This window comes from Schistocerca americana, chromosome 5 (assembly GCF_021461395.2).
Source record: "Schistocerca americana isolate TAMUIC-IGC-003095 chromosome 5, iqSchAmer2.1, whole genome shotgun sequence".
Lineage (NCBI taxonomy): Eukaryota > Metazoa > Arthropoda > Insecta > Orthoptera > Acrididae > Schistocerca > Schistocerca americana.
Window position 1 is genome coordinate 34005112 of NC_060123.1, and position 23990 is coordinate 34029101.

At 38.8% G+C, this 23990-nt stretch overlaps 1 protein-coding gene across 2 annotated transcripts in view; it reads left to right on the top strand.

The window, feature by feature from the left end:
* LOC124615343 (optineurin) overlaps positions 1-23990 on the top strand; it is a 141695-nt gene that overhangs the window by 41190 nt on the left and 76515 nt on the right. For both annotated transcript variants that reach the window (XM_047143150.1, XM_047143149.1), the window contains exons 2-3: positions 14643-14841; positions 14921-15020. In XM_047143150.1, the coding sequence (XP_046999106.1) occupies positions 14650-14841; positions 14921-15020 (292 nt within the window). In that variant the 5' untranslated portion in view covers positions 14643-14649. The remainder of the gene's footprint in view (positions 1-14642; positions 14842-14920; positions 15021-23990) is intronic.

The window sequence follows — 23990 nt, forward strand, 5'->3', positions numbered from 1 at the left end:
TTGTACCTGCAGTATGGCTGTCTGTATTGTTGAGGCACACAAGCCATCCCATCTTGGCAATGTCTGTGCTTCATGGAGCAGACAACACCACTTAAAAAAACTGTAATTGTCCCAGTTGATTATTGCACTGTTAAAGTGTCCTTCAAAGATAATATGAACTAGCGGGCTGTCTTCTCTAAAGTTTTCAGTTACATCTGGGGGATGGTCCTGGTATTTGATAGAAGAATCCAGTTTAAGTTGCCCACCATTGATACTGAATCTTAACCAGTCAGTCTCGCATGCAGCTTCCATTTCTGTCTTGATGGATTTGAATTTCACGTCTGCTGCAACAAATACACCACCTCCACTTCACATTAGTGTATCCTTTTGATACAGACGTACCCAAAAGGACCTCAACTCAAGGCTGTCAGTTGTATCCAACAGTTCCACAATTGTAGGAAGTCACAACCTCGCTTGTTGTATATCATTCGAAGTATCTAGTTCAAAACTTACACTTTACTCAGGACCAAGGAACCACAGTCAGTTCTGGGGGCAGAGTTATAGATGTGAACTTAATTGAAATTTCATGAGCAGTTCTCGTCTCCTCAACCTTCTGTGCCAGTTGCTGGAATGAGCCAAGTATGAATTTGGAGCCCGGGCAACAGGTATCATTCATCCCAACATGCACCACAGTATACAGCTGGTTGCACCCTGTTTCCACAGTGTCTGCTGGAGCAGCCTCTTAAGCATATTGAATGTGGCCCCCAAGCATACAAGTTGAGTACACAAGATGATCCTTCTTATCCCTTGCTGAAATTGTTCTGAGGAGGACCATTATCCGTTGTTTGCTCAAATTACCAGCAGTTAACTGCCTCCTTCTCTCCAGTACTTGCTTCTTCGTGACAGAGGAGAGAGAGGTTTCCTGACAGGTGAAGTTTGTCACACTGCCTCAGTTTCAGTTTCAGTGGAAGATGGCACCCCAGACTTGTTGATTAGGGGGATAGGCATTGTACACTGTGTTCCCCCTGGTCTCTGACTCCTCTGTACAGCGGCACTAAACTGACAACTGACATGCCATTCATAATTAAGTCAGTCGGGTCTAGAGGCTAGTGTTGCTGCCTCTGGATCATGGGGTACCAGGTTCAATTCCTGGCCGGGTTGGGGATTTTCTCTGCCTGGGGACTGGGTGTTTGTGTTGTCCTCATCATTTCATCATCATCATTCGTAACGATGGCTAGATTGGACTGTGTAAAAATTGGGGCTTTGTATGGGTGCTGATGGCCGCACAGTTCAGCACTTGACAAACCAATCATCATCATGATAATCAAGTCGGTGAATCATGATAGGTCCTGTATTTTTTGGAGAGGAAATAATATTTATGGAAGAGGATAGTATTTGATGTACCTTTATTACCTCAAATACATGTCATTCAGAAAAAAAATTGGAGAAGGAATTAAATTTAAGGGAGAAGAAATAAAAGCTTGAGGCATGCTGTAGACACTGAAATTCTGTCAGAGACAGCAAAGGGCTTGGGAAAGCAGTTTAATGAAATGGGCAAAGATTTGAAAGGAAGATATAAGATGAACATCCACAAAAGCAAAACAAGGGTAATGGAATATAATTGTATTAAATCAGGCAATGCTGAGCTAATTAGAGTAGGAACCAAGACTCTGAAAGTAGTAGATGAGTTTCGCTATTTGAGCAGCAAAATAACTGAGGATTGATGAAGTAGAGAGGATATAAAATGTAGACTGACAATGGCAAGAAAAGAAGAGAGATTTGTTAACATTGAATATAAATTTAAGTGTTAGGAAGTATTTTCTGAAGATATTTATCTGTAGTGTAGTCTTGGGTGGAGGTGAAACACAGATGATAAGCAGTTCAGAGAAGAAGAGAAAAGAAGCTTTTAAAATGTGGTGCTGCAGAAGAATACTGAAGATTAGGTGCATAGATCACATAACTGATGAGGAGGAGGAACTGACTATAATTAAGGAGAAAAGAAACTTGTGTTATAACTTCACTAAAAGAAGGGATCAGGTGATAAGTCACAGTGAGACATCAAGGGAGGGAGTGTTGGAGGGAACAGTATGTGTGTGTGTGTGTGTGTGTGTGTGTGTGTGTGTGTGTGTGGGAGGGGGGGGGGGTTAAAAATTGTAGGAGGAGACACAAGAATGAATACAGTAAGCAGTTTTCAATGGATGTGGGTTGCAGTAGTTACTTGGATATGAGGAAGCTTGCACAGGAGAGAGTACTGTGGAGAACTGCATCAAACCATTCTGTGAACTGAAGACCAAAGCATCATATCTCTCAGTAACACACCCATTCACAGCAACTTCCAGTCACTTGTAAGCAGTCAAAGTAATATCCAACTTACAAACAGTAACTAACTTGTCCCGTGCCCAAGAACAACATTCATAGTGGGATTGCATTGTGGCTGCTGCAGTGTTTATTAGAACAATAAACAAAGAACTTTGAAATATGGTAACTGATTCTTATTAATTGCAGGATTTGTTGCACTATAGGGTTTTCAAGTTCTTCTTAAGAACTGAAGCGATTAACACTTTGATATTATATTTTATCAAGAGGAAAAACATGGGTTAAAAGGCATGAAGCTACTTTGAAAATTTTAATTTTTAACTTTTGTTGTGTTGGAGTTATGCTCACTAGTGAATTTCTCCAACAAACTCAGAAGTTGAGATATTAGTGCCAAATGTAGAGAATATACACTGCTATTGAAGGGGAAAAATAAATGAACCACAATGTAAGAGATACTAACATGCCACAGCATTTGTTTTTGTTACAACTATATTTATGTTACAGTTGTAGACTTTCCAATACTTCCTTAAGAAACTGGTTAACAAACTGAAAAAGATAGAAACTTGCTCTCATTATGTAATTGCCTATACTGCTTTTAAAGGTAAATGATATTCCAAGCCAAATGTTGCTGCAAACTAAAATTTATAGAATGGCAACTGTACTCAGCTCCAGTTTAAGGCCCGAGTAACAAAAGTGGCCACTTGGAGTGCCAAGCTGAGAGGAGTGCCAGTGGCAAAATTTGTGTAGAGAGTGTATTTTGCTTAAGGGAAGGGGGCAAATGGTAAAGTGCAGTTACAACTGATGACATAGTACAAATTGTGTTTTTTGCGGTACTCAGTATTCGAAAACACACAACATGTCATAATACATCCACATATTTGGGTACAGTTAGTTGAAGGATAATGGGAAAATGACACAAACAGCATGTTTAGTTTGTGTGGATAATGTTAGAATCTAGATTTTCCATGAGAAAATTTTTTTTTACACACATTGCCCCACTTGTATACAATAGAAATCAAGAACTCAGCTTGTATATGTACATAAATGTGTAAAATTTGAAATTTTATACTTAGCAGATTTTGTGATATCTTCTACATCAGTGTCCCAAACATGAACACTTTATCATCTGTTTGTTCCATGATAAGCAGCAAAAACTATAGAGCTCAACAAAGCACATCTTTCACCTGAGGTGGCTAACAATGTTTGTAGCCTGTTAGCTCATTCAGCTGCACAATGAACAAGGAACCTACTAACATTGACAAATACCTGCATACCATCTTTCACCGTCGTCCAAAGTGAAGAATCCTGTACTGCATAAATTGACCAAAATTTCGCGTGGGATCAGCAACATATGACATTTGAAGACAGAATTTCTGTAATTGCAATCTAATATGAGAACTAATAGCTATTGATAACATGACATATTGCAGCATAATGGCAGCAAAAAACAAAACCAGAAGACTGAATAAAATCATGTTGTCCTCCTGCTATATATATATACAGGACATCAGCCAAACATGGGGAAAAAGTGCTCCACTTAGTGGATTTCAAGGCATTTTGCTGAAACAGAAACAACATGAGAGATGCACTAGATTCTACAAAGGACCCTGTTGACAAGCTGTACTCGTTTGGAAGCTATGGAGTGAATTGCACGTGTGGAATAGTTTATATTGATGTTACAGGCATGTTAGCACATACCTAACGGAACACGTCATGTACTGCAGTGGTGGTGCATCATAGCAAGTGCAGTACCACTACACAGTTGCAGGAAACTGTATACTTGCTAGGCAGCCATGTACTGTGGAGAGAAAGACAAAAGACGCAATTTACATTGTGAAACAGTCTGCCAATGCAGATCGCGACAACAGATGGGGGCTTCCATAATCTCGGTTCTTGGCAGTAGCTGGCCTACAGCTGACAGAGCTCACGAGGCGGTCCAGTTAAGAATGTCAGTAAACATTGTGGTCGAATGAATGTTACACACTGAATGTTGTATTGGCTGCTGTGAGCAAAGTACAATTCACTGCACTGGCTTAATCACATTTTGTGATACCAGCCAGTAGAAATTAATATAAAATATATCAATAAAGTATATCAGTCCCCACGCCTGTTATCCAGTCAAAATTAGAATTTAATTACTTACTTGACAAACTGACTCTAGGAACAGGATGAAATTGTACTTTATATTGTCTGAATGTGGCACAGAACAAGTAGTAACTAGATCATGTTGATGAAAGCCATTGGTATAAATGATAGTTTATGAAAGACTTTGATGTAATAATATAAATAAAATTTTATTGGAAAAAGTTGTGTAGGCTTGTTTTATTTATTAATTGCCTTACAAACAGAAACATTTAGTGGAATCCACTGCAGTCTTTGGTACAGCATGCTTGTGAGAACCACACTTCGATAGTATTTAATAATAATAATAATAATAATAATAATAATACGAGGGCGGTTCAGAAAGTAACCTCCAATTGGTCACAGTGCGGGTTGTGGGGGGAGTAGCGACGCCATCTGTGCGTTCACGCACTCAACAGGTCAGTCGGCATCAAGCCGTGGTCGAGTGAACGTCGTACCTGCGCTAGTTTAGTTTTTGTGGCAGTTTGAAATGTGTGCTGCAATAGAAAACCCCGCCAAATGTGAAGTGCGTGCTGTCATAAGGTTTTTTACAGCCAAAGGATATTCTGCAGCAGCTATTCATCGTGAGCTTTGTGCCGTGTACAGGCCAAGAGTTATGAGTGAAGGAGTTGTCCGTGAATGGGTACGTTTATTTAAAAGTGGACGAGAAAACGTTCATGATGAAGAGAGGAGTGGTAGACCATCATTGGTGACTGACGAACTCGTTCAGACAGTTGATGCAAAAGTTCGTGAAAATCGACGTTTCTCAATGTCGGAGTTGTCTACTGGTTTTCCACAGATTTCTAAGACTCTCTTGTACGAGATAGTGACAGCAAGATTGGGTTACCGTAAGTTCTGTGCACGATGGGTGCCCAAAATTCTTACCGACCACCACAAAACTCAAAGAATGGCCTCTGCATTAGACTTTCTGTCACGTTATGAGGACGAAGGAGAACCATTGTTAAACAGAATCGTGACCGGTGACGAAACCTGGATTAAGTACGTGAACCCTGAGGCAAGAGAACAATCAAAGATTTGGGCACATTCAAATTCGCCTACCAAACTAAGAAAAGCCTTGCAAGATTTTTCTGCCAGAAAACTGATGGCAACGGTGGTTTGGGATGCCAAAGGGGTGTTGTTGGTTGAATTCATGGAACGTGGTACGACCATTAATCAAGACGTGTACTGTGAAACAATAAAAAAGTTACGACGGGCTATACAGAACAAACGCCGTGGTATGCTGACTTCCGGTATCGTTTTTTTGCGCGATAACGCCCGTCCTCACTCTGCTCGCAGAACAACGGCCCTTCTTGAGTCCTTCAAGTGGGACGTTATCAACCATCCACCTTACAGCCCAGATCTGGCGCCAAGTGATTATCACCTCTTCATGCATTTGAAGAAATGGCTCGGGTCACAGCGGTTTGATGACGACGAAGAGCTCAAAGATGCGGTCACAGGCTGGCTCCAGGCACAAGCGGGTGATTTTTATGCAGAAGGAATTTCAAAGCTTGTGAAGAGATACGATAAGTGCCTCAATCGCTATGGAGACTATGTAGAAAAATAGTGCAAAGATGTAGTTGTAAGATGTATATATTAAAATATTTTTATTTAACTTGGTGTATTTTTTTAAATCGACCGGAGGTTACTTTCTGAACGGCCCTCGTAATAATACATGGATGATCTAAAACTACTGGCAGCAACCAATCAACAACTCAACCAATTACTAAAGATAACAGAAGTATTCAGCAATGATATAAATATGGCTTTTGGAACAGACAAATGTAAGAAAAATAGCATAGTCAAGGGAAAACACACTAAACAAGAAGATTACATATTGGATAACCACAGCGGCTCAATAGAAGCGATGGAAAAAACAGATGCCTATAAATATCTAGGATACAGACAAAAAATAGGAATAGATAATACAAATATTAAAGAAGAACTAAAAGAAAAATATAGACAAAGATTAACAAAAATACTGAAAACAGAATTGACAGCAAGAAACAAGACAAAAGCTATAAATACTTATGCTATACCAATATTGACCTACTTATTTGGAGTAGTGAAATGGAGTAACACAGACCTAGAAGCACTCAATACACTTACATGATCACAATGCCACAAATATAGAATACATCACATACACTCAGCAACAGAAAGATTCACATTAAGCAGAAAGGAAGGAGGAAAGGTATTTATCGACATAAAAAACCTACATTATGGACAGGTAGACAATTTAAGAAAATTCTTTATGGAACGAGCAGAAACTAGCAAAATACACAAAGCAATCACTCATATAAATACATCGGCTACACCACTGCAATTTCATAGCCACTTCTACAACCCTTTAGATCACATAACATCAACAGATACAAAGAAAGTAAATTGGAAAAGGAAACACTACATGGCAAGCACCCGTATCATCTAACACAACCACACATCGATCAAGACGCATCCAACACATGGCTAAGAAAAGGCAATATATACAGTGAGACGGAAGGATTCATGATTGCAATACAGGATCAAACAATAAACACCAGATATTACAGCAAGCATATTATTAAAGATCCCAATACCACAACAGATAAATGCAGACTTTGCAAACAACAAATAGAAACAGTAGATCACATCACAAGCGGATGTACAATACTAGCAAACACAGAATACACCAGAAGACATGACAATGTAGCAAAAATAATACATCAACAACTTGCCATACAACATAAATTAATAAAACAACACGTTCCCAGATACAAGTATGCACCACAGAATGTACTGGAGAATGATGAATACAAATTATACTGGAACGGAACCATTATAACAGATAAAACAACACCACATAACAAACCTGACAACATACTGACCAATAAAAAGAAGAAATTAACACAACTAATTGAAATATCCATACCCAATACAACAAATATACAGAATAATACTGGAGAAAAAATTGAAAAATACATCCAACTGGCTGAGGAAGTCAAGGACATGTGGCATCAGGATAAACTTGACATTATGCCTATTATACTATCAACTACAGGAGTCAGACCACACAATGTCCACCAGTACATCAACGCAATACAGCTACATCCAAACGTATATACACAACTACAGAAATCTGTAATTATTGATACATGTTCAATTACCCAAAAGTTCCTAAATGCAATATAACATATACCGTACAGTTAAAAGGAAGTCACGCTTGATCAAGGTCCGCGTCACTTTCCATTTTTAACCAGACCTAAGGTCTGAGAAAGGAAAGAAGAAAATAATGATAATAAACCCTGTGGAGGCCCGGGGAAAGAATAGGCCTCCGGTATGTTCTGCCAGTCGTAAAAGGCGACGAAAAGAACAAACCACTAATAGGGCTAACCCCCCTTTTAGTGTGATTAGTTGGTTCAGGACAGAACTAAACAAGCCTCGGACAAGGGGCGTCATGGTCGGGGATGACGCTTGAACCCTATGCCCGCCCACAATGGTAACGACACTGCTAGCCAACTGTAAAATGATTTAAATCCAAATAGAGGTGTTTTGCAGGAAATGCTTCCTGCAACCACCCTAGAAGGAAAACAAAAACAGAGGATGAGATGGTCAGATGAAGTTAATCGACACCTCATGTTCTGTTATTACCAAACAACAAACCTAGGAACCAACACAACTGGATACAGATCACAAGCATACACAACATTTATTACCAGATACCCAGAATTAAAATTTTTAACAGAACAACGACTAGCTGATCAGATCCGTGTAATAATAAAAAATAACAGGATACCCCAGTCAGAATTAGAAAACATCAAACAACAAGTACAACAAATACTGGAACAAAATAATGTGCAATCAGAAGAAGAAGAAAATACAGTAATGGACTCAAACATCCCAGAGCAAACAAACAAAGAACAGGCGGCATCAATTAAACAATCAGAGGAAAACGAAATCTTAAGACAGCCACCAGAACAAGCACAAATAGAACACGAAGTGACACACATGTTAGATATAGAAGAAAAATTTCAGCTGACATGGAACACTTCTGGAGCAACGTATGGTCAAACCTGGTACAACATAGCAGGCATGCACGGTGGATACAAGCAGAAACAGACACATACAAGATGATACCACAAATGCCTGAAGTGATAATTTTGAAACACGAAGTCACTCAAGCAATTAATTCTACTCACAATTGGAAAGCCCCTGGAAAAGATAAAATAGCAAATTTCTGGCTAAAGATGTTCACCTCAACACATTCACATCTAACTAAATTATTTAACAATATAATAGAGGGAAACATTCGACGCGGGAAAAATATATTTAAAAACAAAGATGATGTGACTTACCATACGAAAGCACTGGCAAGTCACATCATCTTTGTTTTTAAATATAAATTATTTTAACAGTTACACTGTAGACCCATACACATTCCCTGATACACTTACACAAGGAATAACTTATCTGAAACCTAAAGATGAAGCAGACACAGCAAACCCAGCTAAATATCGCCCCATAACATGCCTACCAACAATATACAAAATATTAACTTCAGTCATTACACAGAAATTAATGACACATACAACACAGAACAAAATTATAAATGAAGAACAAAAAGGCTGTTGCAAAGGAGCACGAGGATGTAAAGAGCAACTGATAATAGATGCAGAGGTGACATATCAAGCTAAAACTAAACAAAGGTCGCTACACTACGCATACATTGATTACCAAAAAGCTTTTGATAGTGTACCCGACTCATGGTTACTACAAATATTGGAAATATACAAAGTAGATCCTAAATTGATGCAGTTCCTAAACATAGTAATGAAAAATTGGAAAACCACACTTAATATCCAAACAATTTCAAATAATATCACATCACAGCCAATACAGACTAAGCGTGGAATATACCAAGTAGATTCATTAAGTCCTTTTTGGTTCTGCCTTGCTCTGAACCCACTATCCAACATGCTAAATAATACAAATTATGGATACAATATTACTGGAACATACCCACACAAAATCACACATTTGCTATACATGGATGATCTAAAACTACTGGCAGCAACAAATCAACAACTCAACCAATTACTAAAGATAACGGAAGTATTCAGCAATGATATTTATATGGCTTTTGGAACAGACAAATGTAAGAAAAATAGCGTAGTCAAGGGAAAACACACTAAACAAGAAGATTACATATTGGATAACCACAGCGACTACATAGAAGCGGTGGAAAAAAACAGATAAAGGAAGGGGATTTATCGGTATAAAAAACCTACATTATGGACAGGTAGACAATTTAAGAAAATTCTTTATAGAACGAGCAGAAACTAGCAAAATACACAAAGCAATCACTCATATAAATACATCGGCTACACCACTACAATTTCATAACCACCTCTACAACCCTTTAGATCACATAACATCAACAGATACGAAGAAAGTAAATTGGAAAAAGAAAACACTACATGGCAAGCACCACTATCATCTAACACAGCCACACATCGATAAAGACGCATCCAACACATGGCTAAGAAAAGGCAATATATACAGTGAGACGGAAGGATTCATGATTGCAATACAGGATCAAACAATAAACACCAGATATTACTGCAAGCATATTATTAAAGATCCCAATACCACAACAGATAAATGCAGACTTTGCAAACAACAAATAGAAACAGTAGATCACATCACAAGCGGATGTACAATACTAGCAAACACAGAATACACCAGAAGACATGACAATGTAGCAAAAATAATACATCAACAGCTTGCCTTACAACATAAACTTATAAAACAACACGTTCCCACATACAAGTATGCAGCACAAAATGTACTGGAGAATGATGAATACAAATTATACTGGAACAGAACCATTATAACAGATAAAACAACACCACATAACAAACCTGACATCATACTCACCAATAAAAAGAAGAAATTAACACAACTAATCGAAATATCCATACCCAATACAACAAATATACAAAAGAAAACAGGAGAAAAAATTGAAAAATACATCCAACTGGCTGAGGAAGTCAAGGACATGTAGCATCAGGATAAAGTTGACATTATACCAATTATACTATCAACTACAGGAGTCATACCACACAATATCTACCAGTACATCAATGCAATACAGCTACATCCAAACTTATATATACAACTACAGAAATCCGTAATTATTGATACATGTTCAATTACCCAAAAGTTCCTAAATGCAATATAACATATACGGTACAGTCAAAAGGAAGTCACGCTTGATCAAGGTCCATGTCACTTTCCATTTTTAACCAGACATAACGTCTGAGAAAAGAAAGAAATAATAATAATATTTAAAAGTACTGCTATTTTGATCAAGGAGTGAAAATGAAGCCTAAACAAATTGATAGATTTCTATCCTCTGTCCAGTTTTGTCAAGGCAAGGGGAAACAACATTACTCTGTCAACTGCATTGCTCTCTTGTATTTGAAATATTGTTCTTGATGTGCTTTTCAAAAATTGTGAGTGAATGAATTTTCTTGGTACAATCAGTTTTTCAGTCTTATCAGCTGCGTAATAAGTGGAAAGGTAATATGATGTGTTGCGAGTCTTGGATGATGATATTTGTGTTTCCTGGCGCTATCCATATACAGTTAAAAATTTCCTCTGATCATTACCATGAAGCAGCTGCCATATGATTATTCCAAAACACTGATGACAAATAAAATCTTTGTTATCTGTCTGTTCATGAAATTGTCGTAACTGTGGGAGAAGATTTTTTTTTTAGTCATCAATCTTCTGACTGGTTTGATGCTGTCTGCCATGAATACCTCACCTGTGGCAACCTCTTCATCTCAGAGTAGCACTCGCAACCTATGTCCTCAATTATTTGATGGATGTATTCCAATCTCTGTATTCCTCTGCAGTTTTTGCTCTCTACAGCTCCCTCTAGCACCATTGAGGCCATTCCCTGATGTCTTAACAGATGTTGTACCATTCTGTTCTGCCTCCTTGTCAGTGTCCCCCTATCCTCTCTGATTCTGTTCAGAACCTCCTCATTCTGTACCTTATCAGTCCACCTAATTTCCAACATTTGTCTCTAGCACCACATCTCAAATGGTTTGATTCTCTTCTGTTACAGTTTTCCCCCACAGTCCATCTTTCACTACCATACAATCAATGCTGTGACCCAAGCATACATTCTCAGAAATTTCTTCCTCAAATTAAGACCTAAGTTTGAGACCAGTAGGCTTGTCTTGGCGAGGAATGCCATTTTTGCCAGTGCTAGCCTGACTTCGATTTCTTGCTTGCTAACTGGAATGGTTATTTTACTACCTAGGTAGAGAACTTCCTCTACTTTGTGACCTCAATTCTGATGTTAAGTTCCTCGCTGTTCTCATTTCTGCTACTTCTCATTGCTTTTGGCTTTCTTAGATTTACTGTCACTCCATATTCTGCACTCATTAGACTGTTCATTCCATTCAGCACGTCCTATAATTCTTCTTCACTTTCACTCAGGATAGCAATGTCATCAATGAATCATATCATCGATATCCTTTCACCTTAAATTTTAATTCCAATCCTGAATCTTTCTTTTATTTCCATCATTGCTTCTTCGATGTACAGATTGAAAAGTAGGTGCGAAAGACTACATCCCTGTCTTACATCCTTTTGAATCCGAGCACTCCCTTCTTGGTCTTTTGCTCTTATTATTCCCTCTTGGTTCTTTTAGATATTGTATATTACCCGTCTCTCCCTACAGCTTATCCCTATTTTTCTCAGAATTTTGAACATCTTGCACCATTTTACATTGCTGAACACTTTTTCTGGTCGACAAATCCTATGAACATGTTTTGGTTTTGCTTGGGCTTGCTTCCATTACCAACCTCAACGTCTGAATTGTGTCTCGGGTGCCGTTACATTTCCTGTAGCCAAACTGATTGTCATCTAGTGCATCCTCAATTGTCTTTTCGATTCTCCTGTATATTATTGTTGTCAGCAACTTGGATGCATGAACTTTTAAGCTGATTGTGCAAAATTCTCACACTTGTCAGACCTTGTAGTCTTCGGAATTGTGTGGATAATATTTTTCCCAAAGCCAGATGGTATGTCGCCAGACTAGTCATGTTAATACACACCAATTTGAATAGCTGTTTTGTTGCCACTTCCTTCAATGATTTTATAAATTCTCTCCAAAGCTCTCTTCTAAATCGACTCCTGTTTCTTCTTCTGTCTCATCAGACATAACTTCCCCCTCATAGAGGCTTTCGGTGTACTCTGTCCATCTATCCGCTCTCTCCTTTGCTTTTAACAGTGGAATTTTCATTGTACTCTTAATGTTACCGCCATTGCTTTTAATTTCACTGAAGGTTGTTTTGACTTTCCTGTATGCTGAGTCAGTCCTTCTGACAACCATTTCTTTTTCGATTTCTTCACACTTCTCTTGGAGCCATTTTGTATTAGCTTCCCTGCACTCCCTATTTATTTCTCTCCTCAGTGTCTTGTATTTCTGTATTTCCCTGAACGTTTTTGTACATCCTTCTTTCATCGATTAACTGAAGTATTTCTTCAGTTACCCATGGTTTCTTCACAGTTACCTTCTGTGTACCTATGTTTTTCTTTCCAACTCGTGTAATTGCCCTTTTTAGAATGTTTCTCTTCAGCTGTACTACCTACTGAGCTATTCCTTATTGCTGCATCTATAGCCTTAGAAAACTTAAAATGTATCTCTTCATTGCTTAGTATTCCTTATTCCACTTTTTTGCTTATTGATTCTTCCTGACTAGTCTCTTAAACTTCAGCCTATTCTTTATCACTGCTGCATTATGATCTGAGTCTACATTTGCTCGTGGGTATGTCTCACAATCCAGTATCTGAATTTGGAATCTCTGTCTGACCATGATGTAATCTAACTGGAATCTTCCCGTATCACCCATCCTTTACCAAGTATACCTCCTCCTCCTGTGATTCCGTAACAAGATATTCGCTATTACTAGTTGAAATTAATTACAGATCTCAATTAGTCTTTCTCCACTCTCATTCCTTGTCCCAAGCCCATATTCTCCTGTAACCTTTTCTTCTACTCCTTTCCCTACATCTGCATTCCAGGTCTCCATGACTATTAGTTTTCTTCTCCTCTTACGTTCTGTATTACTCTTTATCCTCATATAATTTCTCTGGCTCTTCAGCTTGCAATGTCGGCACGTATACTTGAATTATCATTGTCAGTGTTGGTTTGCTGTCATTTCCGATAAGAACAACTCTATCACTGAATTGTTCGCAGTAACACACTCTTTGCCCTACCTTTCTATTCATAACAAATCCTATTCCTGTTATACTCTTTTCTGCTGCTGTTGATATTATCCTATACTCAACTGACCAGAAATCCTTGTCTTTTGTCCATTTCACTTTACTGACCCTACTACATGTAGATTGAGTCTTTGCATTTCCCTTTTCAGATTTTCTAGCTTCATTACCTTGTTCAAGATTCTGACATTCCACGCCCTGATTTGTAGAACATTACCGTTTCGATGGTTATTCAATCTTCTTCACATGGTCATCTCCCCTTTGGCACTCCCATCCCAGAGCTCCAAATGAGGGACTATTCCAGAATCTTTTTGCCAATGGAGAGATCATTGTGACATTTTTTTTCAGTTACGGGCTACAAGTCTTGTGGATGCATGTTACATATCTTTAGTGCTGTGGTTTCCACTGCCTTCTGCATCCTCATATTGTCAATCATTGCTGATTCTTCCGCCTTTAGGGGCAGTTCCCCACCCCAAGGACAATATCATCCCATTCGTGCCACAGTGCACCATTCATGCTAACATGACACTACTAAAAATAGAACAGGAAACTGACTCTGATTCCACACAATAGAATTAAAGCATCTAAATGCATGTCTCATATTTTTCATAGTTCCTGTATTTTCTGTTGTGGAATGGTTCAGTAAGATAATTATAAGTGAATATGTTTACAATGGATTGCAGAATTTGCATGTGCACTGGAGGTGACCATAATTTTATATTATAAATTTGTGTGTGTGTTGAAATATTGAGCTTTTTGCTGAAAATACAACTTACGTGTAAAGAAAGATATAGGCTTTGTCGTGTTCACTACTTCTATATTTACATTGTGAGTTTGGTCTTTATCTGTCAGTTTTTGGGGAAAAAAGAGTAGTCTTAGTTTATAAAAGAGTTGATAATACTAAGAGAAATACATGTCAAGTGACTGACGTCTATAATTTCTGCTTACAGTGTTAAAATGGTGAAAGTCAATGAAAAGGATGAGACTTCAAAAACTCCTGGACACGACCCACTTTCCTCAATGTCAAGTGAGGGATCGTTTGTTGTTTTGGGAACATCACCTCATGAATCTGAAAGACAGCCTGCAAGTGATATTACTATTGTCTCACAGCCACCAAGTTTTAATGAACTTATGTTGACAGATTATCAGGTACGCATACAAGAGAAAATTGCGCAGTTCAATCTCTTTTATGTGCATAATTTTTATGATTCCTATGCTATGCATTTAGACACCATCGAACTTACCGGAACCGCTATCTGCTGACTTGAGTCCAGAAGAGGTACACAAAAAGCTTGAAGAGGTCGTGCAGCACAATCTTCATCTGAAAGGTAAACTGTCAAATTTTGTTACAGCTTTTTAGTTTGGGGTCCATAGTAGTACTCTGTTTAGTCAACAAGCTGATAAAAATTTTGGAGAACGATGTCATTATAACTCACATTTTACAGATCTATGTTGTCTGTTTCAAAGACTAGTAGTAAGGTTTAATCACAGTCTTTCCAGTGTGTGTCAGTTTTGCCTGTCTGTTTCCAGACTGGATTCACTTTGTTCAGAAGCAATTCCAGAATAACCGAGGATAGTTAGCTGCTAAATATTTGTATCTATGACATAGCCTATCTTGTTTTTATGCAAACATTTTTGTTGTTGATTGACATTTTGGAGCATTTGTGTTGTAAGATCAAAAGTTTTCATATTAATAATTCTTGTGTACTTTCAGCATTAATTGTTAAATTAGGTCTCCCATAAGTAGCACTGAAATATTTAATGAATAATGTTTTTCATTTGGAGGGAAGGGAGTAACTGTTTCATTCATGCTAAAACTGCAAGGTATTGTACATATCAGATTGTCTGGCAGTGTAATTACAAGTACAGGGGGAGGAGGAATTCTTGGTCTGGCACAGAGATGATAATATCATTCAAATTTTGTTTTTATTTTGTTCACACAAGTTTCCACTTTGAGCTGCAGACAGGCACAACAAAAAGACTGTTACACATTGAGTTTTTGGCCAAAGCCTTCTTCAGAAGAGAAAGGAAAACATACACATTTGCACAAGCATGTGCACTTAACACACACGTAACTGCAGTCTTCAGGCATTCTGGCCAGAATGCAACTGCCGCAGTGAACGAAAGCAGCAATCTGGATTAGGAAGGGGAAGGATAGCAGGGTATGAATGGGGCGTGAGAAGAGCACTGTCTGTCGTAGAGGGTGTTCATGTGCTAGATGGCAGGACAAGGCTGCCAGGCACAGCATCAAGAGGCTGTAGAGAAGGGAGGGGTGGGGGAGAGAAGGGTTGCGGAAAAGGAGATGAGCGGAGAAGGCAAAAAGACAGGTGGGTGCATTGGCAAAGGGCAGCACACAGTGAGGCTTAGAGGGTGTGGATTAGGAAGAGGCAATAAGACAGAGGGGGCAGAAACTGTTGGGTGGCGAGTGTGGCGATAGTAGGTTACCGTAGGTTGAGGCTGGAATAATTTCGGGAGTGGAGAATGTGTTCTAAGGATAACTCTCATCTGCGCAGTTCAGAAAAGCTGGTGGTAGAGGGGAGTATCCAGATGGCCCGGGTTGTGAAGCAGCCATTGAAATCAAGCTTGTTATGGTTAGCTGCATGTTGTGCCACAAGGTGTTCCACTTTGTTTTTGGCCATAGCTAGGCAGTGGCCATTCATCCCGGTGCAAAGCTGCTTTGTTTTTGGCCATAGCTAGGCAGTGGCCATTCATCCCGGTGCAAAGCTGCTTAATAGTCATACCAATATAAAAGGCTCGTATATAAGCCTCTGATGTGGTAGGACAAGCTTACGACTGGAAAGTGTGAGTGGATGGGGGCAGATCTTGCACCTGGGTCTTCCTCTAGGAAATGATCCCTCTGACGAGGGGTTGGGACTGGGATTGGCATAGGTATGGACTAGGACGTTGTAGAGGTTGGACGGGTACCAGAACACCACTTTAGGAAGGGCGGAATGTGGTCCCAGGTAGGATGTCCATCATTTCAGGGCATGATGACGGGTTATCAAAGCCCTGATGAAGAACATGGTTCAGTTTTTCCAGTCCTAGCTGATGTTGAGTGACAGAGGTTCTTGGAGGTGGTGAGAGGATTAGGAGTGTTTTGGGATATGGCATGGGAAATGTCTGTGGACTAGGTCTGGGGGATAGTGCCTGTCTGTGAAGGCCTTTGTGAGACCTTCAGTGTATTTGACAAAGGGAGTTTCTGTCACTGCAGGTACACCATCCCCAAGTGGCCAGGTGGTATGGGAAGGATATTTTTGTGTGGAAGAGATGGCAGCTGTTGAAATGCATGTACTGTTCTGACTGCTGGATTTAATGTGGACAGAGGTGTTGTAGTGGTTCCACCTGCTTAATTTCTTAGTTTTTTGCTCTCGGTGGTGATATACTGCTTTGCTACACTGACTGAAAAGTAGGGTTTGTAATTTGGATGCCGACTGCAGTAAACAATATAGCCAACAGATGCACAGTTATGTTTTACTGACTTTTACTTTCACTTTGCACAATTCCTCAATAATACAGTTATATATGTATGGCTAGTGCACTATTGTTTAAACTTTTCATAAGCCTCATTAATAATTTGCCAGCGAACCTCCAGATACTGCTGCAATAGTTTACTGTTGAACATTTACGAGCAGTAAAAACATAACCACATAATTCACAGTTCTTGAAGAATAAACAGGTACATATGGAGCCGACACTGACATTGTTTTTACAAAGGGCCAAATTGTTTAACACTTATGACACTGTTAAGTTGGAGCATGGTTGTTGTTCTAACCAGCACAGGTTACTCGTCTGAAACTCGGCCATGGACTGACTGTCTCGTGACCAAAAATCGGCCCCTTGTATGTCTTCACAATAATAGGTGCTGAAGCTACACATTGTTCGAAGTTAAATTTACAGAAATTTCAATTAAAACTGAACTCATTAAATTAACTGAATACATCAAAAGTTGGTCCTTTTTTAACAGTTTCTTCTACTCCACCTTTTGTATGGTTGTGAAACATGTCTTCCAGCTTTTTCTGAGGGTCTATATCTTCATCAAACTCTCCATCATTACAGATGGAGATGAGTACAACAGATCATGATTAGACTGGAACATATGACACCATTGTTACATTTTTGTAAAACCAGACAGACTTGAAGTTACAGTTCTTTGTGTACTGGGCCAAAATTTTGGGGGAATATAATATTTTGTCCTTTCATAATGTTACTACTAATGTCAACCATTTTTTCAGTAGAATTCTTACAAGAGGCACACTGGTGTTCCAGGTGTCAGTAGTTATATTTCTGCCAGTACTTTCTGAAGGAATAACAAGATGTTGCACTATTTCTGAAGGATTGTTTGATTTGTTGAAAGGACCATCTTGCTGCTTACCTACATATATTTCAAAGTTCACAAGATTAAATATCATGGAGTCTACCAAGCCATATTTCTTTGGATTTTTTTTTGACAGATATTGTCAGAAGGAACATCGTCCACAAAATGGAATTAGTTGCGTGTCAATTGTCACATGTTCTCCAGGAGTATATAGCTTCAAATACTTACCTTGCAACGGTGTGATAAGTTAGCTCACAGCAGCTAACTTTTCAGTTTTTTCCTCTCATCTCTAGAGCTTTTGTCATCAGAGCGTACACAGCAAAGTAACAACAGGGATCTTATTTATGGCATAGTAACTGCAAATACATCAGGCCCACCTTTATCCCACCTTCCTTTGAAATGGAGGTGGGAAGCTTTGTAAGTTCCTGCATGTAGTGGGAGGCCCAGAAGGACTTGCTATCTGGTGTCTCACAAGATCTGTCAAACTGTCCACGTATGTTCATTACATCCAAATTAGTGTGCACAGCAATGTCATCAAGCATTTTATGATCAAGATTAAGAGAACAAATTTCTGTTGAAGTCTTTGCTGCTATGGCCAGCACTAAAAGTGCCTGGCTTATGAGAAATGATGTTATGGCTTTTGGGTCTTCCCCTGTCACTAACTGGTTTCATATGCTATTTAGTCCACTCATCTTTATTCACCCCTGTAGCAGTTATTACTAACAAAATGAATTCGAAGATTCGTCACTTGAAGAAACAACCTTTTCTGAATCCACTTATCCTCACATATAAGGCTCGCTTATTTCAACATTGTCCTCTTCACCTTCTGAACTATCCTCAGATGGAGATTATTCATCATCGGTTCGTAGCAACTCTTACATAATTTCCTCATCCGTGAGAATCTGGGACATTTGTGAAATGACATGAGAAACAATGTTGAAACCTCCTGCTGTGGGGTGGCGGGTAATAATCAAAAGGTCAATACTTAGTTATGTCATTATGAAAAGACAGCTAAATTATCTGTGCTTGCTTTACACCTACCTTTACTGTTTACCATAATTTCCATTCTGCAGGTCCACAGTACTCTTTGTGCTCACTGAAAGAAAATGTTCCTGCTTGCTATGTACTCAGCGGGATCAGGCCTATCGCTACAAACATAGGCTTGAGTTTTAACTGATTGCTGTGTTCTGTAAAAGTTCACATACACAAAATATTATAATAATGATTTCCCTACCGAAAACAGCACTATTAAAGTTCAGAGGCGACCCCTACAGGAAGTTCCAAGTAAAATGATATATCATCCTGACTTCCAATTACCAGATGTTAATCGCTTGCCTTAAATGTGGAAAATAATCTTGCCAATTGCCACACGGTTTTGTCAACATTATGGGCAGCATGCAGAACAGTTACTTCCGTGAAATCCAAGCGACTGCATACAGTCCTCATCAGTTTACCAGTAACGCATTCAAGTCTGTCCAGCTGTGACATCATTCGAGGCACAACACATGCAGGTGTTTGACACAAGCGGATCAGTATCTTGGTGCGAAGTGATCTGATGACACGGGAGTTGATTTTACAGTTTGGTGACCAGCATCTGCTGTCTGGCTGTGGCCTTGCTGTAGTTCTGGACTCTTGACTTCTGCACAAAGTTCTCCTATAGTTTTGTCCCATTACACTGCACTGCCCCTCTGGCTATATTTATGTAGGGATGCAGTGGGCCACCAAATGGAACATATGCTATCAACCGTCTAAGGCACAGCAGTATCTAAATGGCCCCATTCTTGGACAGGTATTAATTAATAGCTCTGTCATTTAACAATTTACAATCTTCTTAATGTTTACATAAATAGAATTAAGTTTGTTTTAGTTACTGAAATAGTTTCAGCTGGACTGCATTTCAACTTTGCTGGCAAGAATTTTTCGAGCTGTATCAATAGTAGAACATGACCTCTGAGCTGCCTCTTTAAGATTTCTTGGAACCACAGTCTTGAAACATGGTACAGCTGTATTATTTCATGAATTTAATCAAGTGCTATAATTAGAACTTTCTATTACAAATAGAAATGATACTTAATCTACCACGAATAAGGATGTTTTCATTGCAAATCCGGTTTTTAGTAAATAATATGAAAACTAATACATGTAGCTTATTGGTGTCACATTTATGTAATGTTTTTACGTGCAACTGAGGCTATGTATGAATTTTTGGATTTATGATTCTAATATTTAGCTGCTTCAGTTGTTCGTAAAAAACTTTGATTTTTACCAAAATATTTCTCTGATCAAGTTGAGACTTATAACTTCTAATTTTCACATACACTTGCACATTATGACCAATTTTTAGCTTTCTAGTTCTATTATTCAGCACTACTTATTTTTTTCGTAAGATCATATATTTTACCTAACTTACTCATTTGATCATTCTGAGACTTAACAGTGTTAACATTAACATACTTAAGTGTATGCTGACAAAGTTTGGGAAAGTTATTTTAATTTTTAATTTCACTCTTAAATTATGTTGCAGTGCAGGTGTGTTATGACGATGTGGCATTGGTAGTAGTGAGTAGGGTTAAGTCCTGGCAACTCGCCCACCTCTGTACCTTGTTCAGTGATACAGCACTTGTTTCGCCCCACTGTGTATTCAGTGAACACTTCCTAAAATATGTGACTGGTCAGGAAAGTGAAAAAATTTTTATTGAGACTATGACGGTGATCACGCGTAAATGCTCACATCGAGTCACTTCACTGAAATACTGAATAGCACAAGTTGTCACATTGGGTCACTTCGCTGAAAATTGAGTGACACGGGTAGTCATGTCACATCAAAACGTGGACAACTGCAAAACAATGAAGGTGACAGTGATATTAAGCAGAACTCAAGAAGAGTATTTTGGGTGTGTGTGTATTGAGCATGTTTTATAACTCTGTCTTCCCCAGATATTGACCCAATTGGCAAGGAGTGCTGCGTAAGTATGGCCCAAGGTAGTGCGTAGATTATATGTGTGGCAACGTACCACTTTGTTAGGGGTGGAAAGGATTGTAACATCTTCCTTGTTCCTAGGCATGATGATAAACAGTCAGAGCCCTGCCGAAGGATGTGATTGAGTTTTTCCTGTCCGGAATAAACTGGGTGATTGGGGCGGGGCGGATGCACCTTCGCATATGATTCTAAGAGTTGGTTGGGGAGCTAGGGGTGTGTGAGGATAAGGTATGGGAAATCTGTCTGTGGATTAGGTTTGGGGGAATAGTGCATGTCTGTAAAGACCTTAGGGAGACCTTCAACATGCTGGACAAAGGAATTCTCATCACTGCAGATGGTGGCCAGATTTTTTTAGTCCTCAGTCTTCTGACTGGTTTGACATGGCCCGCCATGAGTTCCTTCCCTGTGCCAACTTTTTCATCTCAGAGTAACACTTGCAACATATGTACTCAATTATTTGCTGGATGTAACCCAATCTCTGTCTTCCCCTATAGTTTCTACCATCTACGGTGTCCTCTAATACCATGGAAGTTATTCCCTGATGTCTTAACAGGTATCCTATCATCCTGCCCCTTCTTCTTGCCAGTGTTTTCCATATATCCTTTTCCTTGACGATTCTGTGGAGAATCTCATTCTGTACCTTATCATTCCACCTAATTTTCAGAATCCTTGTCGGTGTTTTCCATATATTCCTTTTCTTGCCGATTCTGTGGAGAACCTGATTCCTTACCTATCATTCCACCTAATTTTCAGCATCCTTTTGTAGTATCACATCTCAGATTCTTTGATACTCTTCTGTTCCGGTTTTCCCACAGTTCATGTTTCACTACTACACAATGCTGTGCTCTAACATAAACCCTCAGAAGCTCTAACATACATTCTAGAAATTTCTTCCTCAAATTGAGGCCTACGTTTGATACTAGTAGACCTTGTTTGCCAGAAATATCAGTGCTAGACTGCTTTTTATGTAGTCATTTCTGCGTTGGTCATCGGTTATTTTTCTGCCCAGATAATAGAACTCTTTGACTTTCTGATCCCCAGTTCTTATGTTAAGTTTCTCACTGTTCTCATTTCCAGTACTTCTCATTACTTTTGTCTTTCTTCGATTTACTCTCAGTCCATATTTTGCACTCATTAGACTGTTCATTCTGTTCAACATATCCTGTAATTCTTCATTTTCACTGAGGATAGCAATGTCCTCAGTGAATCTTATCATTAATATTCCATTACCCTGAATTTTAATCCCGCACTTACTCTTTTTCCGTCATTGCATTTTCAATGTAAGGATTAAATAGTAGGGGCAAAAGACTACATCCTTGTCTGGCACCCATTTTAATCCAAGCACTTCGTTCTTGGTGTCCTACTATTAGAGTTCTCAGATGGTACGGGAGTGAATTTTTGGTGCGGGAGGAATGACAGCTATCAGAGTGCAGGTAGTGTTGGTGGTTAGTCAGCTTGATATGGAGAGGAGTGTGGATGGAGTCATAAGAGAGGAGGAGGTCAACATAGAGGAATGTGGCACGTTGAATTGATGGAGAACCAGGTGAAGTGAATGGAAGAGACGGAGGTTGTGTAGAATTGATGGTAGGATGCCTTGGCACTGGGTCCAGGTCATGAAGATATCATCAGTGAATCTGATCCAGAAAAGGGGTTAGGGATTTCGTGTGGCAGGGAAAGTTTCCTCTATAGAAGGCCTGTAAATGGATTGGCATAGGAAGCTGTCATTTTGTGAATTTGTGTGTTTAGCTTCCCCAGAGGAATAGCAGTTATTTATGGGGATGTAATTATATGTATACAGAATGAGATGGTGAGTTTTGATCAACATCTCCAACCAATTTCCCATAACCTAGCCTCCCATATTAAAGAGACAAACTACTTCCATCACCTACTCTCAACCACCCAATCCCCATTACCACCTGAATTTCTGCTTGTCACTATTGTTGCCATCTTCCTATACACCAATATCCCACCATCAAACACTCTCTCTCCCAACATCCTTCAGACTCCAAACCCATCACATCTTTCCTTATACATCTAGCTAATTACATCCTCCTCACACATTTGAGGGGGAGATATACAAACAAATCCTTGGTATCCTTGGTTATGTGCCTGTCAACAACTTAACGTGTTACTTGGCTGTTACACTTAACTTGTAAATTATAAGTTGTATTTCCAGGTGAGGATTATTCAAGGGAAGATTTCTTCTACAGAAAAAAAACAAATTGTGTTCTCTGGAGGTTGGAATTTGAAACATTAGATCCCTTAACTATCTTAGTAGGCGAGAGGAGTTTAAAAGAGGAATGGATAGATTCAAATGGGATGTTATGGAAATTAGTGATGTGTGATGGTGGATATTTGGTCAGATGAGAACCAGATTATCAACACCAAGTCTAAGAGGGGTAATGCAGGAGTAAGTCTAATAATAGATAGGAAAACAAGATCTTGATTGAACTATTATGAACAGCTTAATGAATGGATTATCATGTTTTAGATAAACGAAAGCCATGGACAAATACAGTAGTAAAAGTATGTAAGCCTACTAGCTCTGCAGATGAAGATTTTGATACAAAATATATGCTGAGTTGAAAGAAAATATTCCATAACTTAAGACAGACAAAGAATTAATTGCCTTGGGGCACTGAAATCAATAGTATGAAATAGAAGAGTGGGAAAACCTGGACCTGGGAAAGGAGTGAAAGATAAAGGTGCCTGGTAGAATTTTTTACAGAGCATAATTTAAACATTGCAGAGTTTGATTTAACTCTGAAGAAAGGTAAATTGAATAGAGCTGACCATCATTCATCAGTTATGAAATGCAGATTAAAGGAGAAGAAATTTCAAAAAGGTAGGGAACTAAGTGAAGAGACTTGGATAAATTGGAACAACCAGAGTTTGTTGAAAGTTTCACAGGAAGTCAGCATTAATCAATGATCACCCGAATTTGGGGGTGGGGAATAAATACAGTAGAAGATAAATGGGTAAGTTTGAAAAATGAAATAATGA